Genomic DNA, 24,910 nt, shown 5'->3' with positions numbered 1-24,910 from the left:
CTACACTTTACAGATAAGGAAACTGAGTCACAGAGCTGAGACTCAAATCTGGGTCTCTTGACTCTCAGTTCCCACAGTATAAGGTTCAGATTATGGCTGCAGGGCCATAATTCATCACCAATCTAAGGATTTTTGAAACAGCGTGGCTCAGTGGAAAGAGCCTGGGCTTTGGAGTCAGAGGTCATGGGTTCGAATCCCAACTTCGCCAATTGTCAGCTGTGTGACTTTGGGCAAGTCACTTAACTTCTCTGGGCCTCAGTTACCGCATCTGTAAAATGGGGATTAAAGACTGTGAGCTCCCCATGGGACAACAACCTGATCACCTTGTAACCTCTTCAGCACTTAGAATAGTGCTTTGCACGTAGTGAGCGCTTAATAAATGCCATTATTATTATTATTATTGTTGTTTATTTGAATCACTATTTATAATCTCCCTTCATTTTGGAAGATGTAGGTCCAGCTCTGTAACTTCCTTCAGTGCAAAACCTGCTCAGAACAGGAAGTGGTTTCTGTCACCCTACAAAGCTTCCATTTAAGATAAAAAGGAACATCCAAGTAGATAAAGGCCATACATTGACACATTTTAAAATTATTATTGCCCGAAGACAATAATGGAAAGTTCTACCAAAGATCTAGGAAAAAAAACCAATTAGTTTTCCAGATGAGAGCACAGATCTGCCAGAAATAAAAATTTTTCAGAATCCATGGTGTAAATCATTCTCCACCGTTTCAGAAGGGAATCTAAGGATTTTTCAAAACTGAGCCATAGATAGCAACACTGCAATATCATTCCTTAGTTTTGTGCATTTATCATGGCTTTTTTCAAGGGCCTCTAAGCCTCCAAAGCTTTATAAACCCCAAAGTTTCCCCTCTATTCAACACTTCTCCCTTTCCAATGTTCAATTCTGCCAGTCCCTTAAAAACAATCAATAGGGGACACATCATAATACACACACACACACACACACACACACACACACACACAACTCTATCACTCACTGACAGGAATCTCACCGTAGCCTTTGGGATCACACAGGAGGACACACTCTTCACTAGAATCTGCCCTGCTACAATCGGAACAGAAATACTTCCTGTCAGTATTTAATTGATTTAACTACAGGAGCTGAAGCTGACTGAACTGGAGGGCTTTCCGCTGGGATATTTCAGACCCTCTGTAAATCAGGAAAATTTTTAGTCTATGAGGTGACTGAAATAAAATGATTTAGATTTGTAGATTTTTTCTAAGAGTGGCAGATCATGGAAGGGCTGCCAGAAATACCACCCAACAGACCATCTTTCAAGTTGCCAAGACCAGGACTCATCAGGATTTACCCTGGAAATACTATTACAAAAACAAAGATAAACATAATACGGCAAAAAGAGAAACATTTGAAGGATTAAACGGGAGAACTTTAGATAGCACTTCAAAAGTTGCTTAGGCATTTAGGACAACCATATCCTTGATTTCAGTGCAAAGCAGGTATGCGGCCTGCATGTCAAATCAAAGGTAAGGGCACATGCCTCCCCTTTCCCCAACTTCTGCAGCTTTTGGGGAGAAGGAGGAAACATACAGGCTGCTCCTCAAGAGTTGGGTCTGCTTTAATCTCTTTGTAGTTTCTTTGTTTTCCTTCGACATTTGATTTTCTCTCCATTTGGATGATCTGTTCTCTCTACAGTGGGGATAGGCTTAGTCATTCTATGGCACTTATTGCTGTTTGGCTTGGAAAGTGATGACAGGATTCAAGATGGTCCAATTCAGCTCATCCGTCAGTAAATCAACAGTATTCACTGAACGCTTACTGGGTGCAGTGCACTGTATTAAGTACTTAGGAGAGTACAACGCAACAGAGTTAGAAGAAACGTTCCCTGCCTACAATGAGCTTACAGCTCATTTCCTCCTAATACGGATTGGACAAATTCAGGATCTGGCTTCTGGACAAAGAATGGTTACTGCACAAGTTTGGAAATGTTCAGAGCAAACTATTTGAAATATAAGTTTTTAAGAGGTCAACAGATACCAGACGTTGGGAGTGGTGCCTCCTCACAGTGGAGTATTTCACAGACAGACCTCTAGTGAATGCAGTCGAATGATAACCTTCACTTGAGACGTATTATGCCTCTTTCGGTTTTGCTGCTTTGAATTCCAGAAAAGGAACCACATTCAAGAGCAGTGGATCTCTAAATCCTCACCTAGACAAAATACAAGGCTAGCTGCACTGCAAAAATGTTTCCTTACTGCTTTAATGTACTAGTATACTGCTTAATGAAAGTTCTTAATTGGGATTCAATTAATTACATTCACAGAGCCCCCGATTACATTTTCCAATAAGACACTGGCTTTGGTACAGGTCTAAAGGCACTTAACCAATTTTAATATATTAAGACCAATTTCCCTGGAATACTAATTACTACCTAATGATAAAATGAAAAAAGGGGCACTTTCCAGACAAGTGAATGGAGAAAAATGAAAAATTAACTATGAATTTCTTGTAGCTTTTCATAAAAATCTTCTATCTGGCTTAGCGTATGCAAAAGGGAGCCAGGTGGGCACCATGAAAGGCCCTGTCTGCATGATGGGTCAGCAGCTTCTTTAACCCGAATGCCACTGGCAGGCTGATGGGGCAATGGAAGAAGAATATAAAGGTGGAGAGGAAAGGAAGAGGGATGCGACATCAAGGAAAAGTTCCATCAGACAAGGATGGTATACTAGAAATTTGCTTACGGCTTTAATATGTACAGCCCTTCCCTAATCTCCTCTTCACTGACGGAGGGAACTATGACTCTTGAAGTCACAGAGAGATTGATATGAAACCAGCCGTATGATCCAGGTCTCTCTGACAGGGTGGGAATCTGTGGTTTGAATTCCACCTTCCACAGCCACGGGGACAGCAGCAAGAAGCAGTCCATATGGTCCTTCATTTAGGTTAGAACATCCTGAATGAGCGCATTCAGGATGCCGCTGGCTGGGCAGTGTTCCTTGTATGTTATTTAAACTGCTTCTAACATGCACCTTTCATTTATTTCTTGTACAGTCAGTTCTGCCATAAAGTGTTTTCACTACACGTTTTTGACAGAATGGGGTGGCAGAATTAGGGAACATTCTCTTGACGAAGTGATTCTATCTGTATCTACAATGCTGCAGGACCTGAAGAAACTGTTCTGCGCAAGCAGAAATGCATACTAAAATGGGAGGTGTTTTGTTTTTTTTATAACCTAGGGCTCTTCATGGACACAACGTCTGCATTATGGGAGCACTGACTTTATCCTGATACCATATGGTTATAGGCCTGAGACTCAGAGGGCATGGATTTTAATCCCAGCTCTGCCACCTGCCCGCTGTGAGTGACCTACGGCAAGTCACAACTTCTCTGTGCCTCAGTTTCCTTTGTAAAATGGGGACTAAATATCTGTTCTTCCTCCTACTTAAGACTGTGAGCCCCATGTGTAACAGCAACTGTGTCTGACCTGATTATCTTGAATCTACCCCAGTGCTTGGCACATAGTAAATGCTTAACAAATTCCACAACTAGTCATTACTGTGAGCACGAACAAGACTGGAACAAGGCTGCACTAGCACGGTCCTGTTTCAACTCCATGAGTGATGGGGAAAAATGATTAGAAAAAGCCTCTCCATTTAAAATGCAGCTAGCATTATCATTGGAGGTTCAGGGCCCCAAGCTGAGTAGTTGACAGTGCCCAAGTGTGTTAATTGTCATATCCTTTCGATCCTGTTCCTGACAGTTTTGCTCAGTCCAATCATGCCACCCAAACCACTGGAATATTGGAGCCACTTTGAAATTCTGACGTGCAAGGCTCATGTCGTTCTTTCCGAGCCAGTCCAGGGCAATTTTCTTTAGGATCAATCAATCAAACAATTGTATTTATTAAGCGCTATGTGCATAGCACTAAGTGCTTGGGAGAATACAACATAGCAGAGTTGGTAGATAGGCTCCCTGCTCATAGGGCGCTTATAGGATTGGAACTTTCCAATAAGAGGATCAAAGACTGGTTTCTTCAGTCAACTTTCTCCCGTTTCTTATAGGAAGTGGTGATAATGGTGATATCTTTGGAATCCTGTGGCCTTTTTTCAACATTCCGCATGTTGAGAGAGAGAGAGAGAGAGAGAGAGAGAGAGAGAGAGAGAGAGAGAGAGAGAGCGCCCATGCAGCCATATGAGCAGAACATACCCTCCCCTCCTTGTAGATCCCAGCAGGTGTATCATCAAATCTGGGAGCACTGCCATTTTTCACAGCTCTAATGAAGGTAGTGACTTCATTAAATGTTGGAAAGAAAGCTATGTCATCACACAATGGCAGGTTATCCTTCACAGAGATCCTCAGTTGAGCAGAGCTTGTACGGATATCATTGAAGTGCTGTTGCCATCTCCTTAAGAGTCCCTCCTTGCCGGAGATGAGAAAAGAGCCACCTATACCTTTCTGTGGTACTGGGGTAGTACACATAGGTCTAAGACACTCTGCAGGAATGCGGAGAAGTTTTTGGTTTGAAAATTTGTGGCACATTATGGTCCACTTAATACATCACTGTGCTGATGCTGATACGACTAGTTTATGATATTGCTAGTGAATGAGAGCATATGAGCATATTTCTGCTTCATGAAATATGAAAAAAGATGAAACAGGCACCTATTTCGATAATATCCGTTTGGAAAAAAAGAACACTTCCAGAAAAATTCATATAAAGTAGGATACTTTTTTAAAAAAAAATCAGTGCTTGGGTGAGTTTCTTAAAAATCAATTTAAAATATTTCACTGCACGTAAACAGAAGTTTCTAATTCCAAACAAAGCCGATTTACCAGCATACATTCCCCATTGTTTTCTTTGTCCTGGGTGTTTCAGTTCCCAGGACATAAAAAATGCTGAGGAAGTACCATAAAATTGGGCACTTTGAATGAAATGAATCAAACTTGAGAGGCATGAATGAAATGAAGTCTGCAAACCCTCCACAAACAGGAACTAGCCTGCAGGGATTCTCTAGTCCACAGCACTTATGAGTGGTGAAATCAAAATAGAAAATTACCAAGAACTTTCAAAAAAGTAAACCTCTATTTCCCTACCTGCTGCCTTTTTCCTCGCGTTCTCAGTTTCCTGTTTAGTTAAAAGTGATCAATCAGTGCACCATAAAGAAAACCTCTCCACTGAAGTCTTTAAATGGGTCCTTGATTGATTTCTGGAAGCAGGCTTCCCAAAATCCATGAGGTATTCCCCTCCGGACGAGTAATATTTAAAAACAAGCGGAAAAAAACCCATATTTTGGATCTTTAGCTTTCATCAGTGGATTTGTCTCATCCCTATTTTGACCTTTCCATTATTCTCTTAAAAATACCTTTAGCCTAAAACCTAAGGTTCTTAAATCACTGAGTTGACCACGGATTTCTGTTCTCTTTTCTGGAGTTTCAAAAAGGAGAGTGATTGGTTTTATGCTTCCCCAAAGGCAGATGAGAGGGTGTAGCTGTTACTTTCAACATTTTGACCCTTGAATGAAATACTCTGACAGCACAGGTGTAAGTATGCTCTCAACAAGAAAACAGACGCTACCACTACTGATTTCCATTCCAAACACTGTCTATTTCTGTTCAGCTTTTTGATAAGTCTTTTCTTGGGACATCTTACAGCTATAAAGATGGAAATCCTGAGGAGCTAATTATGTATAAAAACCCTCCCTTCATTCCACGGTTCCACACCGTTTTCGCCCCATCTCCCTCCTACCATTCCTCTCCATAGCCGAGAAGCAGTTGTGGCTTAGTGGAAAGAGCCTGGGCTTGGGAGTCAGAGGTCATGGGTTCTAATCCTGGCTCTGCCGCTTGTCTGATGTGTGACCTTGGGTAAGTCACTTCTCTGTGCCTCAGAGCCCTCATCTGTAAAATGGGGATTAAGACTGTGATTACCTTGTATCCACCCCAGTGCTTAGAAGAGTTCTTGGCACACAGTAAGCGCTTAACAAATACCATCATCATCATCATCTCCAAACTCCTTGAGAGAGTTGTTTTCACTCACTGCCTCCACTCCCTTTCCTCCAATTCTCTCCTTGACTTCCTCCAATCTCACTTCTGCCCCCTTCATTCCATTGATACTGCCCTTCCTAAGGTCAACAACGACTTCTTCTAGTGGCCTCTACTCCATCCTAATCCTCCTCTACCTTTCAGCTGCTTTCTACCACCCCTTTCTCCTGGAAACATTACTTGACTGTGAGCCTCACGTGGGACAACCTGATCACCTTGTATCCCCCCAGCGCTTAGAACAGTGCTTCGCACACAGTAAGCGCTTAAAAAATGCCATTATTATTATTATTATTATTATTATTATTAACCTTGGCTTCACTGGCAATGTCCTGGTTCTCTTCCTATCCCTCTGGCCACCCATTCTCAGTCTCTTTCCTAGGCTCCTTCTCTGCCTCCCACCCCTCTGACAGTGGGAGTCCCCCAAGGTTTTATGGGTTCTCTTCAATTCTCCATCTGTATCCACTTTCTGAGAGAACTCATTTGCTCCCACAGCTTCAACTACCATCTCTATGAGCATGTTTCTCAACTCTAAAACTTCAATCTTGACCTCTCTCCTTCTCTGTAGTCACACATTTCCTCCTGCCTTCAGCATATCTCTATTTGGATGTTCTGCTGACAACTCAAACTTGATGCATCCAAAAGAGAACTCAACATCTTCCCACCAAATCCTAACCTCCTCCTCCCTTTCCCATCACTGTAGACAATACCACCTTCCTCCCTCATTTACAAGCCCATAACCTTGGGGTTCATCTTGACTCATCTTTCATTCAACCCACATATTTAATGTCACCAAATCTTGTCAAGTCTACCCTAACAACATTGCTAGCATCTGCTCTTTCCCATCCATCCAAACTGCTACTATACTGATCCAAGCACTTACCTCATCCCACTATGATTACTGCATGATCCTTCTCACTGACCTCCCTGCCTCTCCCCACTCATTCATTCATTTGCCCAATCATTTACTGACTGCTTAGTGTGTGAAGATCACTGTACTAAGCACTTGGGAAAGTACAATACAACAATAAACAGTGACATTCCCTGCCCCAAACGAGCTTACAGTCTGGGGTGTGGGTGGGTGGGAGACAGACGTCAAAACAAACATATAAGTGCTGTGGGGCTGGGAGGGGGGAAGAGCAAAAGGAGCAAGTCAGCACTACAGTCCTCACTTCAGGCTCCCTGGATCATTTTTCTAAAAAATGTTCAATCCATCTCCCCACTCCCCTAGAATCTCCAGTGGTTGTCCATCTACCTCCGCATCAAACAGAAACTCCTTAGCATTGGCTTTAAAGTACCGAATTGGTTCGCACCCTATTTTACCTCGCTGATTTTCCACTACAAGCCAGCCCACTCACTTGGCTCCTCTAACGCCAATCTAACGACTGTACCTCAGTCTCATCTATCTTGCTACCAACCCCTTATCCGCATCCTCCCTCTGGCCTGGAACTCTCTCCCCCTTTACATCATCATCAATCGTATTTATTGAGTGCTTACTATGTGCAGAGCACTGTACTAAGCGCTTGGGAAGTACAAATTGGCAACATATACATATGGCAGACCACCACTCTTCCCATCTTCAAAGCCTTACTAAAACCACATCTCCCCTAAGAGTCCTCCCCAACCACATCCTCATTTCCCCTACTCCTTCTCCCTTCTGCATTGCCCTTGCATTTCTACCCTTCAAGGATATGATATTCGCCCCACCCTCAGGCCCACTTATGTACATATCCAAAATTTATTTTCATGTCTGTCGCCCCATGTAAGCTCCTAGTAAGCAAGGCCATTTCTACCAACTCTGTTATACCGTACTCTCCCAAGTGCTTAGTTCACGGATCTGCACCCAGTAAGCGCTCAATACGCCCCACTAGATTGATACTAACCAGAACAGTGAGCTGGAGTAAAATGACACCTCTCAATGTGCTTTCACAAGTTCTCTTCACTTACCTAGAGAGTGTTGCTATCAGGTAGGAGGGAGCAGAGATTATTACACCCAATTTATTGTTAAGGAAACCGCACCAGTCAGTGGAGAGTCAGGACTAGATTTTGGATCTCCCCATTCCAAATCCAGTCTATTTCCACTAGACTCTGCTTCCGTGCTTGTTTCTGGCCACATTTCAAAGTGGAGCAGACAGCTGTCTGAAGGATGGAGTGCATTAGCAAACCAAAATCCAAATGGGAAAGCTCAAGGGTTTTGGCTTTGCTTCCCCTTATTGTATGCCAAGATCTATGTCCAAGTTCTAATTCTCAGCCCCTAGGCAGAGATATTTGTCATATTAAGTTCCATTTGCAAACCCTACCCTAAATTGCAATGTAAATACCATTACCATCACCATTTTGTGATCCTTACATGAAACATACGAGTGAAATGCAAACTGCTTTAGCAACAATTAATTCTTGCAACTCCAATGAAATGTAGTTAGGTCAAAAAGTACATAGCATCAGTCGGTAAAAGGACAAAAAGCTTATTTTGCCTACAGTTCTCCAAGTGGTATGAAGCAAACATCCCTTTTGGGACACCCAAGACAACTGTAGTAGCCTGCCCAATTTCTCTTATCCTTCTCTCAAGCCCAAGGGATACACTCAACTTACATATAACCATCTCCTTTGGTGGATCAGATGCCAAAACATGTCTTTTACCCCCATCCTTCACCTATATCTAGGCTTCCCCGTATTATGTAATCTGCCTAACTCCATTCTTTCTTGCAAGGTTATATGCTCACTTCACTTTGTCCCTGAGGGTAATTAAGTTGCTGGACGACGTTTTCATTAAAGGTTTCTTGGGCACTGGGATGTAATTGACAGGAGTCTGATATGTCATGAAGTAGAAAGAGATGGGAAGTAACAATCTTATACAACCCCAGGTACCTATATGCCATGTCCTCTAAAATTTGTAGGACTGTAAAGAGAACTCCTTCCTCCAGTTAGCTTTCATTCTAAAAGTTCAGGCTCTGTTACTCTACTGCTATGGATCTGCCCTTCAACTACTCCTTGTTGGCTCCAATTGGTTTGCACTACGCATTTGTCACCTCATTTTAACAAGGGCAAGGAGAAACTGGAGGTGGTACAGAGAAAAGGGACAAAAGTGTCTAGATGGACGTGAGCATAGAGCTAGGAGGAAAGGTTAAAGGAACTGGGTTGATTAGCCTGGATAAGAAAGGTCTAAGTGGTTGAATTAAGAACTATCTTCAGGGTTGTTGAGGGTGATGCTGACCAGATGTTCCCTATGGCCACCGAGGACTAAGATAATGTAAAACATTAGAGACTTCAGCTAGACTCATGGAAGAACTACCTGAGTAACACATCAATGACACACACAACCTGACGGGGAGGAGTCTTCATTCCTAGAGGTCTGTTGTATTCTCCCAAGTGCTTACTACAGTGCTTTGCACACAGTAGGTGCTCAACAAATCCCACTGCTTAATGGACTGACTTGTTGTGGAAGGTTTAGTCCCTCACCTGCCTGGAGCTAGATTAGACTGGATGACATCTCAAAGTTCTTTCATCTCTTGGGTATTAATATGACAATAAAATGTCATTTCCCGTCTCAAAATTAATGTTTCAGTTTGGTCTCTTGGAGTGGACTTTCTCTGATTACAGTTCACTCAAACTTAAAATCTTCCTCTAGAAATGAGAACAATCCAGATATTCTTTTATGATGAGTTTGATTCTCCTCATTTTGAAAGGTGTATGAATTTAGTCATATGGGATTCCAAAGGGCACCACAGAAGTCATCACTAAATGAACAACTCCTCCTCACACAATCCTTAGTACCCAAACAAACTCCAAAATATGCAAAAACTGAGCTCAATCGAAATGGGGTTCTTAAGATTTCCTTTCATCTGGAAATGCAAGCTAGGTTTTTCTGCTTCTATAAGTTCTTCCCCTTCAACGCTGCCAGACACAGTTCTGAATGTACTGTGTGCATGTATCTGGAAAGTACTTTTGTATTGGTTTCATTAAATGAACTATGTGCTAGCTTCCCTGCTCTTTTCTCATATGAATCAAAATTAAATACTACAAGAGGTTTGTGACTTTAAATAGCAAGGATTTTAATTCTGCATGAAATTCTGCTGCTGCTCTTTAACCTCCTTCTAAATCTATTTGGATACCAGTCTGGTAATGAGTTACTTCTCTGGAAGAAATTGTATTCTCACCTCTAGAATCATGATGTAATTTTTGGAAGGGGGTTTGACTGTGAAAGAGAGAAACACTACCCATCTTACCGACAAGGCACAGCTCCCTGAATAAGGTCTATCCTGACCCTAATGAAGGGGTGGGTTATGTGCCCAGTTCAGGAAAGGGGAAATCTAATCAATCAATAATATTTATCACATGCCCACTACTTACAGAGCATTGTACGAAGCACTTAAGGAGAAGGCAATAGAGTTAAAAGACATGATCCCTGCCCTCAAAAAGCTTACAAAGTAGTGGGGAAGACAGACACTTAAATTCAAATCAAGGGAGAATCAGTATTTGGGAAAAGTACTGGGTTAAATGGAGCCCGATTTAGGCACGTAAGAAGGAAAAGCAGCACAGAGTAGTGGATAGGGCACAGGCCTGACAGTCAGAAGGTCCTGAGTTCCACCACTAGTCTGTGGTGTGACTTCGGGCAAGTCATTTAACTCCTCTGTGCCTCAGTTATCTCATCTGTAAAATGGGGATTAAGACTGTGAGTCCCTTGTGGGACATGGACTGTGTCTAACCTGATTAGCTTGTATCTACCCCAGTGCTTAGAACAGTGCCTGACACGTAGCAAACATTTAACAAATGTCATAATTACTATTATTATTCTTTAGGTGGTGCAAAGGGCTGACATGGTAGTTTGGGGCGGGGAGGAGAGGCTCTGGAGTAAAACGTGAGGAAATCCTGTTACTTCTACCTTGGCAGTGTAATTGGGGAAGTTGTTTCCCTTATGGAGAAGGAAGAGCTGCAATGGAGGAGAAACCGATTATCTCAACTTGACCTGTAGAAGCAAAAGACCTCTAAAGTTTCCTCCCAAGTCTCCAGTCATTGAGGAGAAAGCTTTAGTCAGGCCCATGTCCCTGCTCTGACTCCTGACAAGGAGCATCTGAGTGGCTAATCATTTCCAAAAATTTTTTAAAAAACTGCTGGGTGCCTTGAACGAGGATATTGATAGGGTCAAATGAACTTGAGACCAGTCACTTCATCCACTAAATATTGTGAGCTTCAGAAAGAGCCTTATATTTTCAAGCAATTTTCAGGGTTGGTCATAACTTTACAGAACGCAGTTTAACAGAAAAAGATTAATCATGAAGCGATAAACAGGATGCAGACTATTTACCAAAAAGTATGAAATCAATCATTTTGGTTTGGAATACACTTTTGGCACTGCTGAAGACGGCCTTAGGAAACACAGCCCCTTCAAAACTCACTGCCCAGCCAGTACAGCATGTGTTCCAGAATATATCACTTCTGTGAGCCTAAGCAATTTACAAAGCAAGAATGAAAAGGGCAAACGTACTGTTCTCTCGGACAAGGCAGAATTCCAAAGTGTTCTGGCTCTCCAAGGTACAGTCTAAATCTACTGGGACATTGGGTTCACTCTGCTTCTCCAGGCGATACTGAGGACCTGAAAAAGAGAAAAACAAAAGGGAGGGAAGGGAGACAGAGAAGGTTACAAAGTTTAGATTTTAATTGTAAGGAAAAGTGACAGCCATTGGCATCAGGGCATTAATCAGTCAATTGTATTGAGTGCTACAGTGTGCAGGACACTGTACTAAGCCCTTGGGAGAGTACAACACAATAATATAACAGATACATTACCGCCCCACAAAGAGCTTACGGTCTAGAGGGGATGGCAGATATTAATATAAGTAAATTACGGATATATACATAAGTGCCATGGGGCTTGGAGGGGAGAGGTGGTGAATAACGGGAGCAAGTCAGGGTGAAGCCGAAGGGAATGGGATAAGAGGAAATGAGGGCTTAGTAAGGGAAGGCCTCTTGGAGGAGATGTGCCTTCAGTAAGGCTTTGAAGGTGGGGAGGGTAATTGTAAGATATGAAAAGGAAAGGTGGTCCAGATAAGAGGAAGGTCATGGGCGAGAGGTTGGTGGCGAGATAGAGATGCAGTGAGTAGGTTGGCATTAGGGGATCAAAGTGTGTGGGTCGAGTTGTAGTAAGAAAGTAGTGAAGTGAGGTAGGAGGGGGCAAGGTGACTGAGTGCTTTAAAGACGATGGTGAAGAGTGTCTGACGCGGAAGTGGATGGATAACCACTGGAGGTTCTTCTGGAGTGGGGAAACGGACTGCACGTTTCTGTACAAAAATGATCTGGGCAGCAGAGTGAAGTACAGACTGGAGTGGGGAGAGACAGGAGGCAGGGCGCTCAGCAAGGAGGCTGATAAAGTAATCAAAGCAGAATAGGATAAGTGCTAGGATTAACGTGGAAGCAGTTTGAATACAGAAGTGTGGATTTTAGCCATGTTGTGAAGGCTGAACAAACAGGATCTAGTGACAGACTGAATATTCGGGTTGAGTGAGAGACATGAGGCAAGGTTAACATCAAGGTTATGGGCCTGAAAGACAGGAAATGGTAACTCTCCTAAGAAGGGACTGAAGTTTCCATAGTCCAAATGCATAGCCCAAGAAGTGCTGTCTTTAGTTCTGGAAAACAGCCAGGAGAGCAGCCTGACATTTATTGATTCAATCGAATTAATTGAGCGCTTACGGTGTGCAAAGCACTGTACTAAGAGCTAGGGAGAGTACAATATAACAATACACAGACACATTCCCTGCTCACAACGACCTTCTGTGATCTCGCTCAAGTTTTTCCCAACAGTCAGCTGCTGTTGCAACACAACTGTCAATACAAGCTCATACACCTGTCAGAGTAGTCCTTTCTGTGGTTTTTAAAATTAGGTGTGCAAAATACACGCTCAGGACTCTGACCTCATCGCTAAAAGATGAGTTGATGACTTGTGTTATCTTGGGACCTTAACCTCCAGTCTTTTTCTTCTCTCTTCAATACCTCCAAGCTCAGTGAGTTGAGGATTTACATCGTCTCAGGTAGTGTAAGCCCCCAAAGTGCTCTCTCTCAAGGCATGAATGCAGATCCAATATAGTGACATACTGCCATGTGTGTCAGGTCTAGGGATTCAGTTCATTAAAAACTTGTCCTATAGCACCTGTTTTCTTTCACTGTTGCTTCCTTGTTAAAATGGTGTATGAAACTGCAGTTCTTATGAATGTTACTAAATTTCCCCGTCGATTCCAACAATAACTCATTAGCTGTCTTTTTTGCTCTCTTCCTCTTCCGCCCACTCCATAACTGCGGGAGTCCCTTGAGGCCTTTTCTGGGTTTTCTTCTCAATTTACGCTCACTCCCTTGGGGAGCTCTTCTGTTCCCATGACTTCAATTACCACCGCTTCACTGCTGACTCCCAACTCCATTGCACTAACCCTGACCTCTCTCCATCCTACATACCTCATCTATACCCAAGTTAACCGGCCTTTGACTTCTACAGCTGCCTCACACTCATCACGTAACGGGCTTCGTCCAGACCAAGTCCCCTAATTTCTCTGCGTGCCAACTTAGTGTGTCTGAAGCCTGGTATCCCAGCAACCCAACGCCACCTGAGGTTTTCATTACAATGGGTTCTTAAAAGCATTTTCCGCCTACTTTTCTCAAGTCTCACTGTCATAGTCAAACTGGAAAAAGAAAGCTGCCCTGCCAGGAGACCAACAGGCCACATCCAGGGGACTTGGGAGGCAGCCTTGATAATTTTGTAGCATCGAATCCTTCAGGCACCACCTCCCACACACCCCCACTCGAAGGATACCTATCTTGATAACCTGACAAGGGCTATGTACATCCGCTGCTGGAGACAGTCACATCTATGGCTAAAGCAGCCTGCTCGCCTTGGCGGGGGAGCCAGGCGAGGGCCTTGCGGCCCCGTGAGGAAGCCTCCCCGGCGCGCGCCGCCGCCGCCTCAGTTCCTGCTTCCGCCCGAATAATAATAATAATAATAATAATGATGGCATTTATTGAGCGCTTGCTCTGTGCAAAGCACTGTTCTAAGCGCTGGGGGGGGGGATACAAGGTCATGAGGTTGTCCCACGTGGGGCTCACAGTCTTCATCCCCATTTTCCAAATGAGGGAACTGAGGCCCAGAGAAGTGACTCGCCCAGGGTCACACAGCTGACAAGTGGCGGAGCCAGAATTTGAACCCATGACCTCTGACTCCAAAGCCCGGGCTCTTTCCAAGACCCTACTGAGAGCTCACCTCCTCCAGGAGGCCTTCCCAGGCTGAGCCCCTTCCTTCCTCTCCCCCTCATCCCCCTTTCCATCCCCCTACCTGACCTCCTTCCCTTCCCCACAGCACCTGTATATATGTATATACGTGTATACATATTTATTACTCTATTTATTTTACTTGTACATATCTATTCTATTTATTTTATTTTGTTAGTATGTTTGGTTTTGTTCTCTGTCTCCCCCTTTTAGACTGTGAGCCCACTGTTGGGTAGGGACCGTCTATGTTGCCAACTTGTACTTCCCAAGCGCTTAGTACAGTGCTCTGCACACAGTAAGCACTCAATAAATATGATTGATTGATTGATAAAGCAACCACCCCCATGGAGCTATGTAGCAGGATGCATCCTCTTGATGCTGATCTTGCCTTTGCACACAACTAATGCTATAAAGACTTTCAGGTTGGTCTGATGTTTAATTACTAATGGTATTTATTGAGTACCTGGACTGTGAGGGAAAGGGGGATATTTTAATAGACATATTCACATATTCACAAATAAATATGAAATCTGTCTATATCTGTCTATACATTCACATATATACATATGTGTTTAGGAGGACTTTGTCTTTCATAGATGATCTGCAATTTCCTTTATCTCCGGAACACTTTTCATCATCTTTTTTTGGGGTACACGTGGCATGATGGATCATATATATTGAGCAACCTACGATTCCTTCATGGGACTATGAAAACACAAAGACTGCGACAGCAGACACAACTTTTTTTCCCCAGTATTGCTGAATTGCTAAGTCTATTTGATATATATGCCCATCTTTCTTTTTTTGGTTAGCTATGCATATATGTACAGGAATATAGCTTTCTATGGGTCCATGGTCCCTCTCCCCAGCCAAAACTCTAAAAAGTTTCAAATATTTTCCTATTAAACAAGTCTAGTCTGGCAATAAAAAACCTGAAGTTCTTAAAGAGAGAAAAAATATGATGGCTATTCTGAAAACAGTTGCCTTCGTAAAATTCTGAAATAAACATATTATCTCTGAACATAGTTTTCTACTTTACAGCTAATACACCATTCAAAAGCATTTTAAATAAATATACATCATATTCATATATTAGGAGTTGAATGCAGATATAAAAATATAAATGAATTCTCAGGATTGGAAGGCTCTACAAAGGATAAATATTTTAGCCATTTATGGGAAATGAAATATTACAGCAGGCTTTCAATTATGGGTTCCTAATTTCTTCTCTTCACGAATCATGTTAAACACACTGGGGATGTTGCAGTGTATTTTGCTCTTGAGGTAGTTTAATTCTTTTACTACACAAAGGCACCGTCATATTCCTGGTGATTTTTGGAACAGAGTCGGAGTCCTCATATATATGTTCTGATTTCAGGAGAGAAAAGCTACGACTCCCTCTGTACCCAACACAATCATCAACTGCACAGGCAGCTGGTTATAAAGACTCATGTTTTTCAGGAAATGGAAACAATAAGCTGAGGGGAGTCATGTGGGAAAAGGCAACAAGATGGGAAAAGTTCCTAAAATTTAGATAATTTTTGACTACATTACCATCAGTACTGCAGAGTTAAAAAACCCACTGGCCCCATATTACCTAGAACCCATTTTAAAGTCTACAAAAATGGCAAGAGGTTTGTTTCTGAATGACCTTAAATTGTAAATGTAGGGCAGGATCATTTTTGTGATATGTATACATTTCCATACATTTGCATGATCAATTCTATTCTGAATCATTGGTATCTAAATCACGTTTAGTTTTCTTACTCTTCCCAAAGAGAAGGCCATCTGGAGAATTTGTGGTTTTTGTAATGGCATTTATTAAGCTCTTACTATGTGCAAAGCACTGTTCTAAGCGCTGGGGAGGTTACAAGGTGATCAGGTTGTCCCACGGGGGGCTCACAGTCTTCACCCCCATTTTCCAGATGAGGGAACTGAGGCACAGAGAAGCTGTGACTTGCCCAAGGTCACCCGGCTGACAATTGGCGGAGCCGGGATTTGAACCCATGGCCTCCGCCTCCAAAGCCCGGGCTCTTTCCACTGAGCCACGCTGTTTGTGCCTGTGCCTCTAAGACCTCAGGGTGAGATTCATTCAGTCTTTCATTCATTCATTCAATCGTATTTATTGAGCACTTACTGGGTGCAGAACACTGTACTAAGTGCTTGGGAAAGTACAATACAACAAGAAACAGTGACATTCCCTGCTCACAGGTCCCACCACTATCCCCAAAGCTAATGACTAATCACCTCCTCCAGGAGGCCTTCCCAGCCTGAGCCCCTTCCTTCCTCTCCCCCTCGTCCCCCTCTCCATCCCCCTCACCTTACCTCCTTCCCTTCCCCACAGCACCTTTATATATGTATATATGTTTGGACGTATTTATTACTCTATTTATTTATTTATTTAACTTGTACATATCTATTCTATTTATTTTATTTCGTTAGTATGTTTGGTTTTGTTCTCTGTCTCCCCTTTTAGACTGTGAGCCCACTGTTGGGTAGGGACTGTCTCTATATGTTGCCAACTTGTACTTCCCAAGCGCTTAGTACAGTGCTCTGCACACAGTAAGCACTCAATAAATATGATTGATTGATTGATTGATTGATAATGACTTCCTTCTCCAGGTGTAGCCTTCCTTTGCTCTGGCTCTTTGAGACAGGTTGAGATTCTGCTTCTGATCCCTTCTTTTGAAGAACTATTGGTAATAATAATTATGGTATTTGTTAAGCGCTTACTATGTGCCAAGCACTGTTCTAAGCGCTAGGGTAGATACAAGGTAATCAGGTTGTCCCACGTGCCCCACACACACAAGTGTCCCACACACTTCCTCTGCACCAGCTTGGCTTAGTAGAAAGAGCACAGGCTTGGTCGTCAGAGGAAGTGTGTTCTAATCCTAGCTTCGCCACTTGTCTGCTGTGTGACCTTGGGCAAGCCACGTCACTTCTCTGTGCCTCAGTTACCTCATCTATAAAATGGGGATTAAGGCCGTGAGCCCGACGTGGGACAACCTGATTACCAGCGTGGCTCAGTGGAAAGAGCAACGGGCTTTGGAGTCAGAGATCATGAGTTCAAAACCCGGCTCCGCCAATTGTCAGCTGTGTGACTTTGGGCGAGTCACTTAACTTCTCTGTGCCTCAGTTACCTCATCTGTAAAATGGGGATGAAGACTGGGAGCCCCCCATGGGACAACCTGATCACCTTGTAACCTCCCTAGTGCTAAGAACAGTGCTTTGCACACAGTAAGTGCTTAATAAATGCCATCATCATCATTATTATTATTATTATCTACCCTAGTGCTGAGAACAGTGCTTGGCACATAGTGCTTAACAAATACCATAACTATTATCATTATTATTATTATTGCCAAGCCCGTGCTCTTTCCACTAAGCTATGTTGGTTCAATTCAGTTCAAATAAAGAACAACTTAAAACTACTGGCAACACTTGGGAAAGAGATTATAAGCTTCTTGTAGGCAGGGATTGTACCTACCAACTCTAGTATATTGGTACTTTTGTACCTAAAGCTTAGTATAGTGCTGTGCACCCAGGAAACACTCAATAGACTGTGTGAGCTCATTGCAGACAGGGAATGTGTTTGATGTTATTTTGTACTTGCCCAAGCACTTAGCGCAGTGCTTTGCACACAGCAAGCACTCAATAAACAGAGACCATTGATTGACTGAAGCTTCAAATTTTGTATCGCAGTTATTGCCCATGTTTACCCCAATCCCCGTGTCAGGAATGTCTGCTCATTCTGCTTGGCCAAACCAACTCTCCTTCCTTTCTTCCATCCTTCTTTCCAAGATCTGGGTCCTGGGAGCCCAGCCACCAGAAGGATCAGCTAATCAATCAATCAATCAATCGTATTTATTGAGCGCTTACTGTGTGCAGAGCACTGTACTAAGCGCTTGGGAAGTCCCAGTTGGCAACATCTAGAGACAGTCCCTACCCAACAGTGGGCTCACAGTCTAGAAGGGGGAGACAGAGAACAAAACCAAACATATTAACAAAATAAAATAAATAGAATAGATATGCCCAAGTAAAATAAATAAATAAATAACTTAAGGATCATCAGAAAGCTAATCAAATTTGAGTGTTGGGAGTCAGGATCATCAGGAAGCTGAAGCTGATCATCATCATCAATCATATTTATTGAGCGCTTACTGTGTGCAGAGCACTGTACTAAGCGCTTAACACTCAAATTTGAGTGTTGGGAGTCACTGCTGGTCAGGAGTTGACATTTACTGTGCGCTTACTGTGTGCAGAGCATTGTACTGTGCACTCGAGAGGGTACAATATAACACCATAAAATACACATTCCTTGCCCACAACTAGAGTCCTTCAGTCACATAAATACCAATAAGTTATTTGATAAGTGCTTACTATATGCCAAGAACTGACCTAAGCACTGGGGTAAATACAAGGTAATCAAGTTGGACACAGTCCCTGCCTCACAGCTCACGGTCTTAATCCCCATTTTACAGATCAGGAAACTGAGGCACAGGAAAACCAAGTGACTTGCCCAAGGTTACACAAGCGGCAGAACCAGGATTAGAACCCGCATCCTCTGACTCCCAAGAGGCAGCAGGGCCAAGGATAAATGGGAAATCACACCGGTGGAAGGTCTTGTCAGGGGCAGGCAGAGGGGCAAACGGAGCGCTGGCTATGGAGAGCTCTGAGGAGATGCGACAAAAGTCTGCAGACTTTTCCCAGCTACCCTTAACGGAGTCTCTACCAAACTCCCTACTTCTCCATTGGGATCTTACTAATTCTAGATCGCAAGCTTGCTTTGGGCAGGGAATGTGTCTGTTACATTGTGATAATGTTCTCTCCCAAGCGTTCAGTACAATGTTTTGCACATAGTAAGCACTCATTATATATGATTGACTGACTTTTCCTTGCCCTTCTTGCCATTCCTTAAAGGGAGTGAGCAGGGTCCACACCCCTGACACAAGGGCAGGAGCTTATAATAACAATCATTCTGGTATTTGTTAATTGCTTACTGTGTGCCAGGCACTGTACTAAGTGCTGGGGTGGATACAAGAAAATTGGGTTGGAGACAATCCCTGCCCAACATGGGGCTCGCCGTCTTAATCCCCTTTTCACAGATGAGGTAAATGAGGCACAGATGAGGTAAATGAGGCACAGACTAGGTAAATGAGGCCCAGAGAAATCAACTGACTTGCCCAGGGCCAGAGGGCAGACAAATGGCAGAGCCAGGATTAGAACCCAGGTCCTTCTGACTCCGAGGCCTGTGCTCTATCCACTAGGCCAGGCTGCATCTCTATAATAGCTCACAGTAATAAGCAGCATCCTTGCCATGGTAATGCAGTAGATTATTATTTTTATTCATTCTATGGGTTCTGATTCTCTTTGCCTTTTCCTTCTAGATCTTTTCCTTTACGATGGCAAGCTAACTGTGGGCGGGGAACATGCCTACCACCTCTGTTATATTGTATTCATTCAATCCTATTTATTGAGGGCTTACTGTGTGCAGAGCACTGTACTAAGCGCTTGGAAAGCACAATTCGGCAACAGAGACAACCCCTACCCAACAACTCTCCCATGAGCTTATTACTGTGCTCTAGACACAGTAAGCGCTCAATAGGTACCATTGATAGGCTCCTTGAAAGCAGGACCTTTTCCCCCTTTATTTTGAAATTTCCCCAAGTGCTGTCTTCTACAATGATTTGCACATAAGTAAGAGCTTTGACAAATACCATCGATGATAATTAAAATGGTCAAAAGTTATGATAGCCCTCGTGGCAGGTGGAAAAGAAATCAATTCCACTGACAATGCCTCCACTTTTCGCTAGTCACTTGAGAGAAGAAAAGGGTTTACAAGGGTTAGGCGTGCATTCTCACAATCGTAGGCCCCAGACACCTTCTAGGGAGGTTGGGTAGATTTTTCAGTGGTGCAGAACTTTTTCAGAAGCAAGCAGGATTTAAATGGTAAAGAGTGAATCTTTTTAAAACCCGTGCAATCAAGTTCAACCATGCCATGCTGTTCTAGCCAACACAACTAAATGCCGGCTTGAATTTTTACGTCAAAGCAAAGTGAAAAAGAATGATGGAGGCCAACGCTCATCACTTGAAGACAAGCTGTGAGGTCAATTTCAGTTAAAACAATTCCCTCAAAGAAATACCCGAATAAAATGTAAAAGGCACTTTCATAGGGGATGGGACATAGATCTCCAGGCAATAGCTACCCTTTGAAAATAAGCTTCAAATTGTCACAATTCTGTAAAAAGCTACCTGACCTCAGCTGCAACCTGAGCAAAACATAAGGATGATTCTGGGAAGCAGTTTTACTGGAGTAAATAGAAAAACCCTTTTCAATGTTTCAGTGATATATTTATTGTAGAAATACTGTGGAACTTAATGGTCTAGTAACAAAATATAGCTCTGAGCGCTTTGGGAGAATTTTCAAGTTGCAAAATGAAACCAGAACTTTTACAGGCCCGTGTAAACCTGGGGCAAACATCTTCCCCCACAGCTTTCAAAGAAAATCTTTAGAACATGTGGGGTTCTGGGCCTGGCTCACCCCATCCAGGTTTATCACTTTTAACATTCGGATTCTGAAACACAAAGGCCGCCTCTTGGCATCCTGAGCTGCAGCTTTTCCCGAGCTAGCCCTGAAAGGGAAGGGGATGCTAAACGGAGGGAGAAGTCGTTACATTTCCTCATCTCTGGATCATTCAAAATTGACTTCGTTTTAGGTTTGCTGCATTTGACAGTGTTATTTCAGTGAGCGCCGGTGTTAGCCCAGGTGGGAGATGCAAAGTTCCTGGGTAAAATGCTGATGCTCAGGTTTAAAAGACTTAAGCCAGAGTAATACAAGTGGGCAGCATAAACACATTATTCTAAATAACCAGGAAGGGGCCTGAGGTATTGGGTGATTTTTAGTCGGAAGCTGAATCTCGGGGGTGTTTCTTTCAACGAAATCACAAATGAGAAGGAGTCGATGTTCGAGGCAGAATTCAAACCCACCGGAAAAAACTCCCCTTTGTCTTGAAGGAGGGTCCGAAAAGGGCCTAGTGGAGAAGGGCACAGGCATGGGAGTCAGGAAACCCGAGTTCCGGGCTCTTTCCACTATTTGCCTGCTGTGTGACCTTGGGCAAATCACAACTTCTCTGAGTCAGTTTCCTCATCTGTAAAATGGGGCTAAAAATATCTGTTCTCTCTCTCTCTTTGATTGGGAGCCTAATATGGGCATCTGGGCTAACTACCATGTCTCCATCTCAGGGCTTAGAAAGGGGCTTGGCACAGAGTGCTTAATAAATACCATCATTATTTAAAAGTTGGGCTTCTATTCCAGCAAATATTCTTGCCAAGTTTTCTTGGATGCCCTGAATATTCTAGTTTCTACACTTGTGTACGTTTTTAGAAACTATGGACTAAGGCTACACCGGGAAACCAATTTGATTTCTGAAAGCTTTAAAGTCCAGGCTGACCCGCTGAGTCCCTACTTTCCAACAAGTCTGGAAAGTCATGAGTGGAATATCTAACTCTTCAAAGCAAATGCTTCTACAATTTTCTTTTAATACGGCCTTTTGCTACCAGGTAACTTGTTTATTACTCACTCTTGAGAGCAGCTGCAATCATTTTGCTTCATCTTAATATCAGTTTTGGACTGTTTTCAAAGGATAACTACTGTTGCATGTGTCCCCTTTGAGGTCAGCTGGAAACATTTGATTTAAAAGAAAAAAAAAAGAAGGCCAAAACAACACTAAGGTCACTTTTCAGCCCCTTTAGGAACAATACAAAATTTACTTCTGGTGAAGAACAATACAGAATAAAATTAAGTGCAATTCCTTTTTATAAAAGAAGAACATGGTTGTTCCAACAAAACAATTCTACTGCCTAGTTAAATTGCAAAGCCTTCAGAAAAGGTTTTGAAAGCATGACCCATCAGTTCTAATTTTTAAAACTTATCCTTTCAGTCAAGACTAGAAAAAGGCCCATTCCAACTTTTATCTTTACTACAAAGTGCTGTTATCTTGGGCTGATGTCAGGAGCTCTATCTCTCTTTCTGCTGACAAGCAGAGAGGAGAGAGATAAGATTGGAAACGAATCTCACTTCTCCAAGTAAATAAATAATCAATACTCATCTAAATGTAAATGAGAAAGTATCCCCCTCTGATAACAGGGCTCTTATCAAAGAGCCAATTTTCTGCAGACATTTGGCCTCAACCAAATCACCATCATTCAGCCCTAGCCTAATGGCTAAAAATCGTAACTAAATTGAACCGATCACCAGAGATCAACTAAGTTTGGCCCTGGCCACTTCAGGTTCAAATGTTTGGGAATGCAATTTTGCCCCCATTAACTTTCAGTAGCAATGAACAATACACTGGTCAAGGGGTGAATCAGTGCGATAAACAAACTCAAACCCCATTTTTCCCCTTCCCCTCTTTTAAGAGTTTTTAAGTCCAAAAGCTAGGTCAATAAGGGGAAAATGTTGGTATGGGGGGAAAAAAAACATTAAAAAATACTGGGGGTGCGGCATTGTTTGCTCAACTTCATAACTGGCCCAAGATTCTGCTGGAAGATGATATTTACTAATTCAGAGGAGTGGGGATTAAAAGTGATTAAACCAAATGTAAACAGAAAGCCATTAAAGGTGAAAAAATAAAAGCAGCACCAAACAATCAATTTCCTCATTCTAATTCGCGTCAGCCTTCCATCTGAATAGGCCAGCATCGCACTTACCTGATTTTTCTAAAATCAGATACTGCAGATTAAAGAAAACGTTTTACACCACTAAAAAGGGATTAAACAAAATTCACAGAATTATACTCACTGCTAATGAGAGTATTTTAGAAATCATAACGGCTGCAAATATCACTAGCTTATTAGACCCTGGCCAGAATATTTTCAGAAGGTGAATAAATGAGAGGGAAACCTAAAATAAACCCGTAAACATAAGAGCAGGGAAGTGTTCAATTTTAATAGCATTCTTGCCTCAAAAGCATAAAATCTCAAAGGCTACCAAGAAGACCTTAATCGGCCTCTTATTCAGGCCGATTAAGAAACTGCTCAATGGAAGATGGTGATGTCACATGAGCATTTGAAAGAGACTTTCTGAACTCCAAAAGCTACTTTAGTACACCAGACCTCAGAACTAATGGATTCGCTTTTCAGCTCTCTCCTTCAATGTCACAATCATCTACTCTGTGCAAATTACAATGCAGTGCAGGGCGTGAGCCAGCTACTAATCAGAGTTATGCAAAAGGTCCAACCCAGACCTCCAAGAGCCAAAATCGAGCCCCATTCTGCCTCTGCTCTCCACTTAGGGGACGGGATCGCAACTACCAACCTTGGATGAAAGCTACCGCTTAAGTAAAATACACTTCAGCTTTCATAATTATTCCACAGAAAAAAGGGAGGAAAAATGGAAGACTTTAGGAGTTGGAAAAAGGAGTCTGTGCACATCATCAATCGTATTTATTGAGCGCTTACTATGTGCAGAGCACTGTACTAAGCACGTGTATGTGCCTTACACACACACACACACACACACACACACACACACACACATATACAGGACTCAAAATACTGTGAAAACTCACAGGACACCATCTGATCAACACAACTGACTGTTTGCAGTATCTTCCCATTTGAAGTTTCTCCTTTTCCAAGTAAAAATGATTTACACCTTTATTGCTCCAGTCCTTAGCTTCTGAAGGTGTGTGATTTCTTTGGGGTTTGAACTATCCCCATTTTTATTCTCCTTGTTACCACTTTTTTTTATTACTATAGAAAACATTTACTGGAAATATGTTATCGCCATTACCGGGTCATAAAATAAAAAGGCAAACGGTTGATGTATTTCCATCATTCCAATCATCTGTCAGAATGCACTGAAAGGAGTTAAGAGAAAGGCTTAAGCTGCACTCGGGAGGGATATTAGGAGGGCCATGAATTTCATTTTGTTTTTCATTTTCAAATATGCCCTTGCAGGCTCTGGGGGTCAGTGATCTTTTGGATGCTCCCCTGGGCCTCCCTCAGGTTCTCAAGAGTGAAAGGTTTGACCTTCTATTAAATGCACAAAACCATCAAGCTTTGGGTACTATTTCCAAATTCTCTACTAGCTTGTTCTTTTTCCGGGAATTTTGTAATGTGCTGCACCCCTACCTGTCTACTTACTTGGTTGTACTCCAAGCCCGAGCGGGGATAAGACTGACCGCAAACCACAACTGCTATAATTCAATCAATCAATCACTTACTTACTGTACTAAGCGCTTGGGAAGTACAAGTTGGCAACATATAGAGACAGTCCCTACCCAACAGTGGGCTCACAGTCTAAACGGGGGAGACAGAGAACAAAACCAAACATACTAACAAAATAAAATAAAATAATTCACCTAGGTTCTCCTTTCTGAGATCTCAAGACCAAGCCCATTGTTCTGGATGGGAGGCTGCATCACTGTCACCATCGGCAGCCTGGTCCTCCACTTATTTCACTAAAGAGGGTGAAACAATACAGAGACTAGAAGGAGGGAGCACATCCCTGCACAGTAAAACAGCAAAATTCAGAAATGAGCCGAGGTGGCAAGGAGAAGACAAGGATAGGGAAGCCGATTTCCCCTTTAACAGCAGTGGGGACCTTCACCCTGAAGCTGGTAGTGTCACAGGGAGAA

General features: G+C 42.7%; 1 protein-coding gene across 2 annotated transcripts in view; it reads right to left on the bottom strand.

Annotated features, from left to right (window-relative positions):
• MAPKAP1 (MAPK associated protein 1) overlaps window positions 1-24,910 on the bottom strand; it is a 221,033-nt gene that overhangs the window by 49,771 nt on the left and 146,352 nt on the right. For both annotated transcript variants that reach the window (XM_038745168.1, XM_038745169.1), the window contains exon 8: window positions 11,503-11,610. In XM_038745168.1, the coding sequence (XP_038601096.1) occupies window positions 11,503-11,610 (108 nt within the window). The remainder of the gene's footprint in view (window positions 1-11,502; window positions 11,611-24,910) is intronic.

Source organism: Tachyglossus aculeatus, chromosome 4, assembly GCF_015852505.1.
Source record: "Tachyglossus aculeatus isolate mTacAcu1 chromosome 4, mTacAcu1.pri, whole genome shotgun sequence".
Lineage (NCBI taxonomy): Eukaryota > Metazoa > Chordata > Mammalia > Monotremata > Tachyglossidae > Tachyglossus > Tachyglossus aculeatus.
The sequence above is the reverse complement of the archived record's forward strand: the minus strand, read 5'-3'. Positions and strand labels throughout refer to the sequence as shown.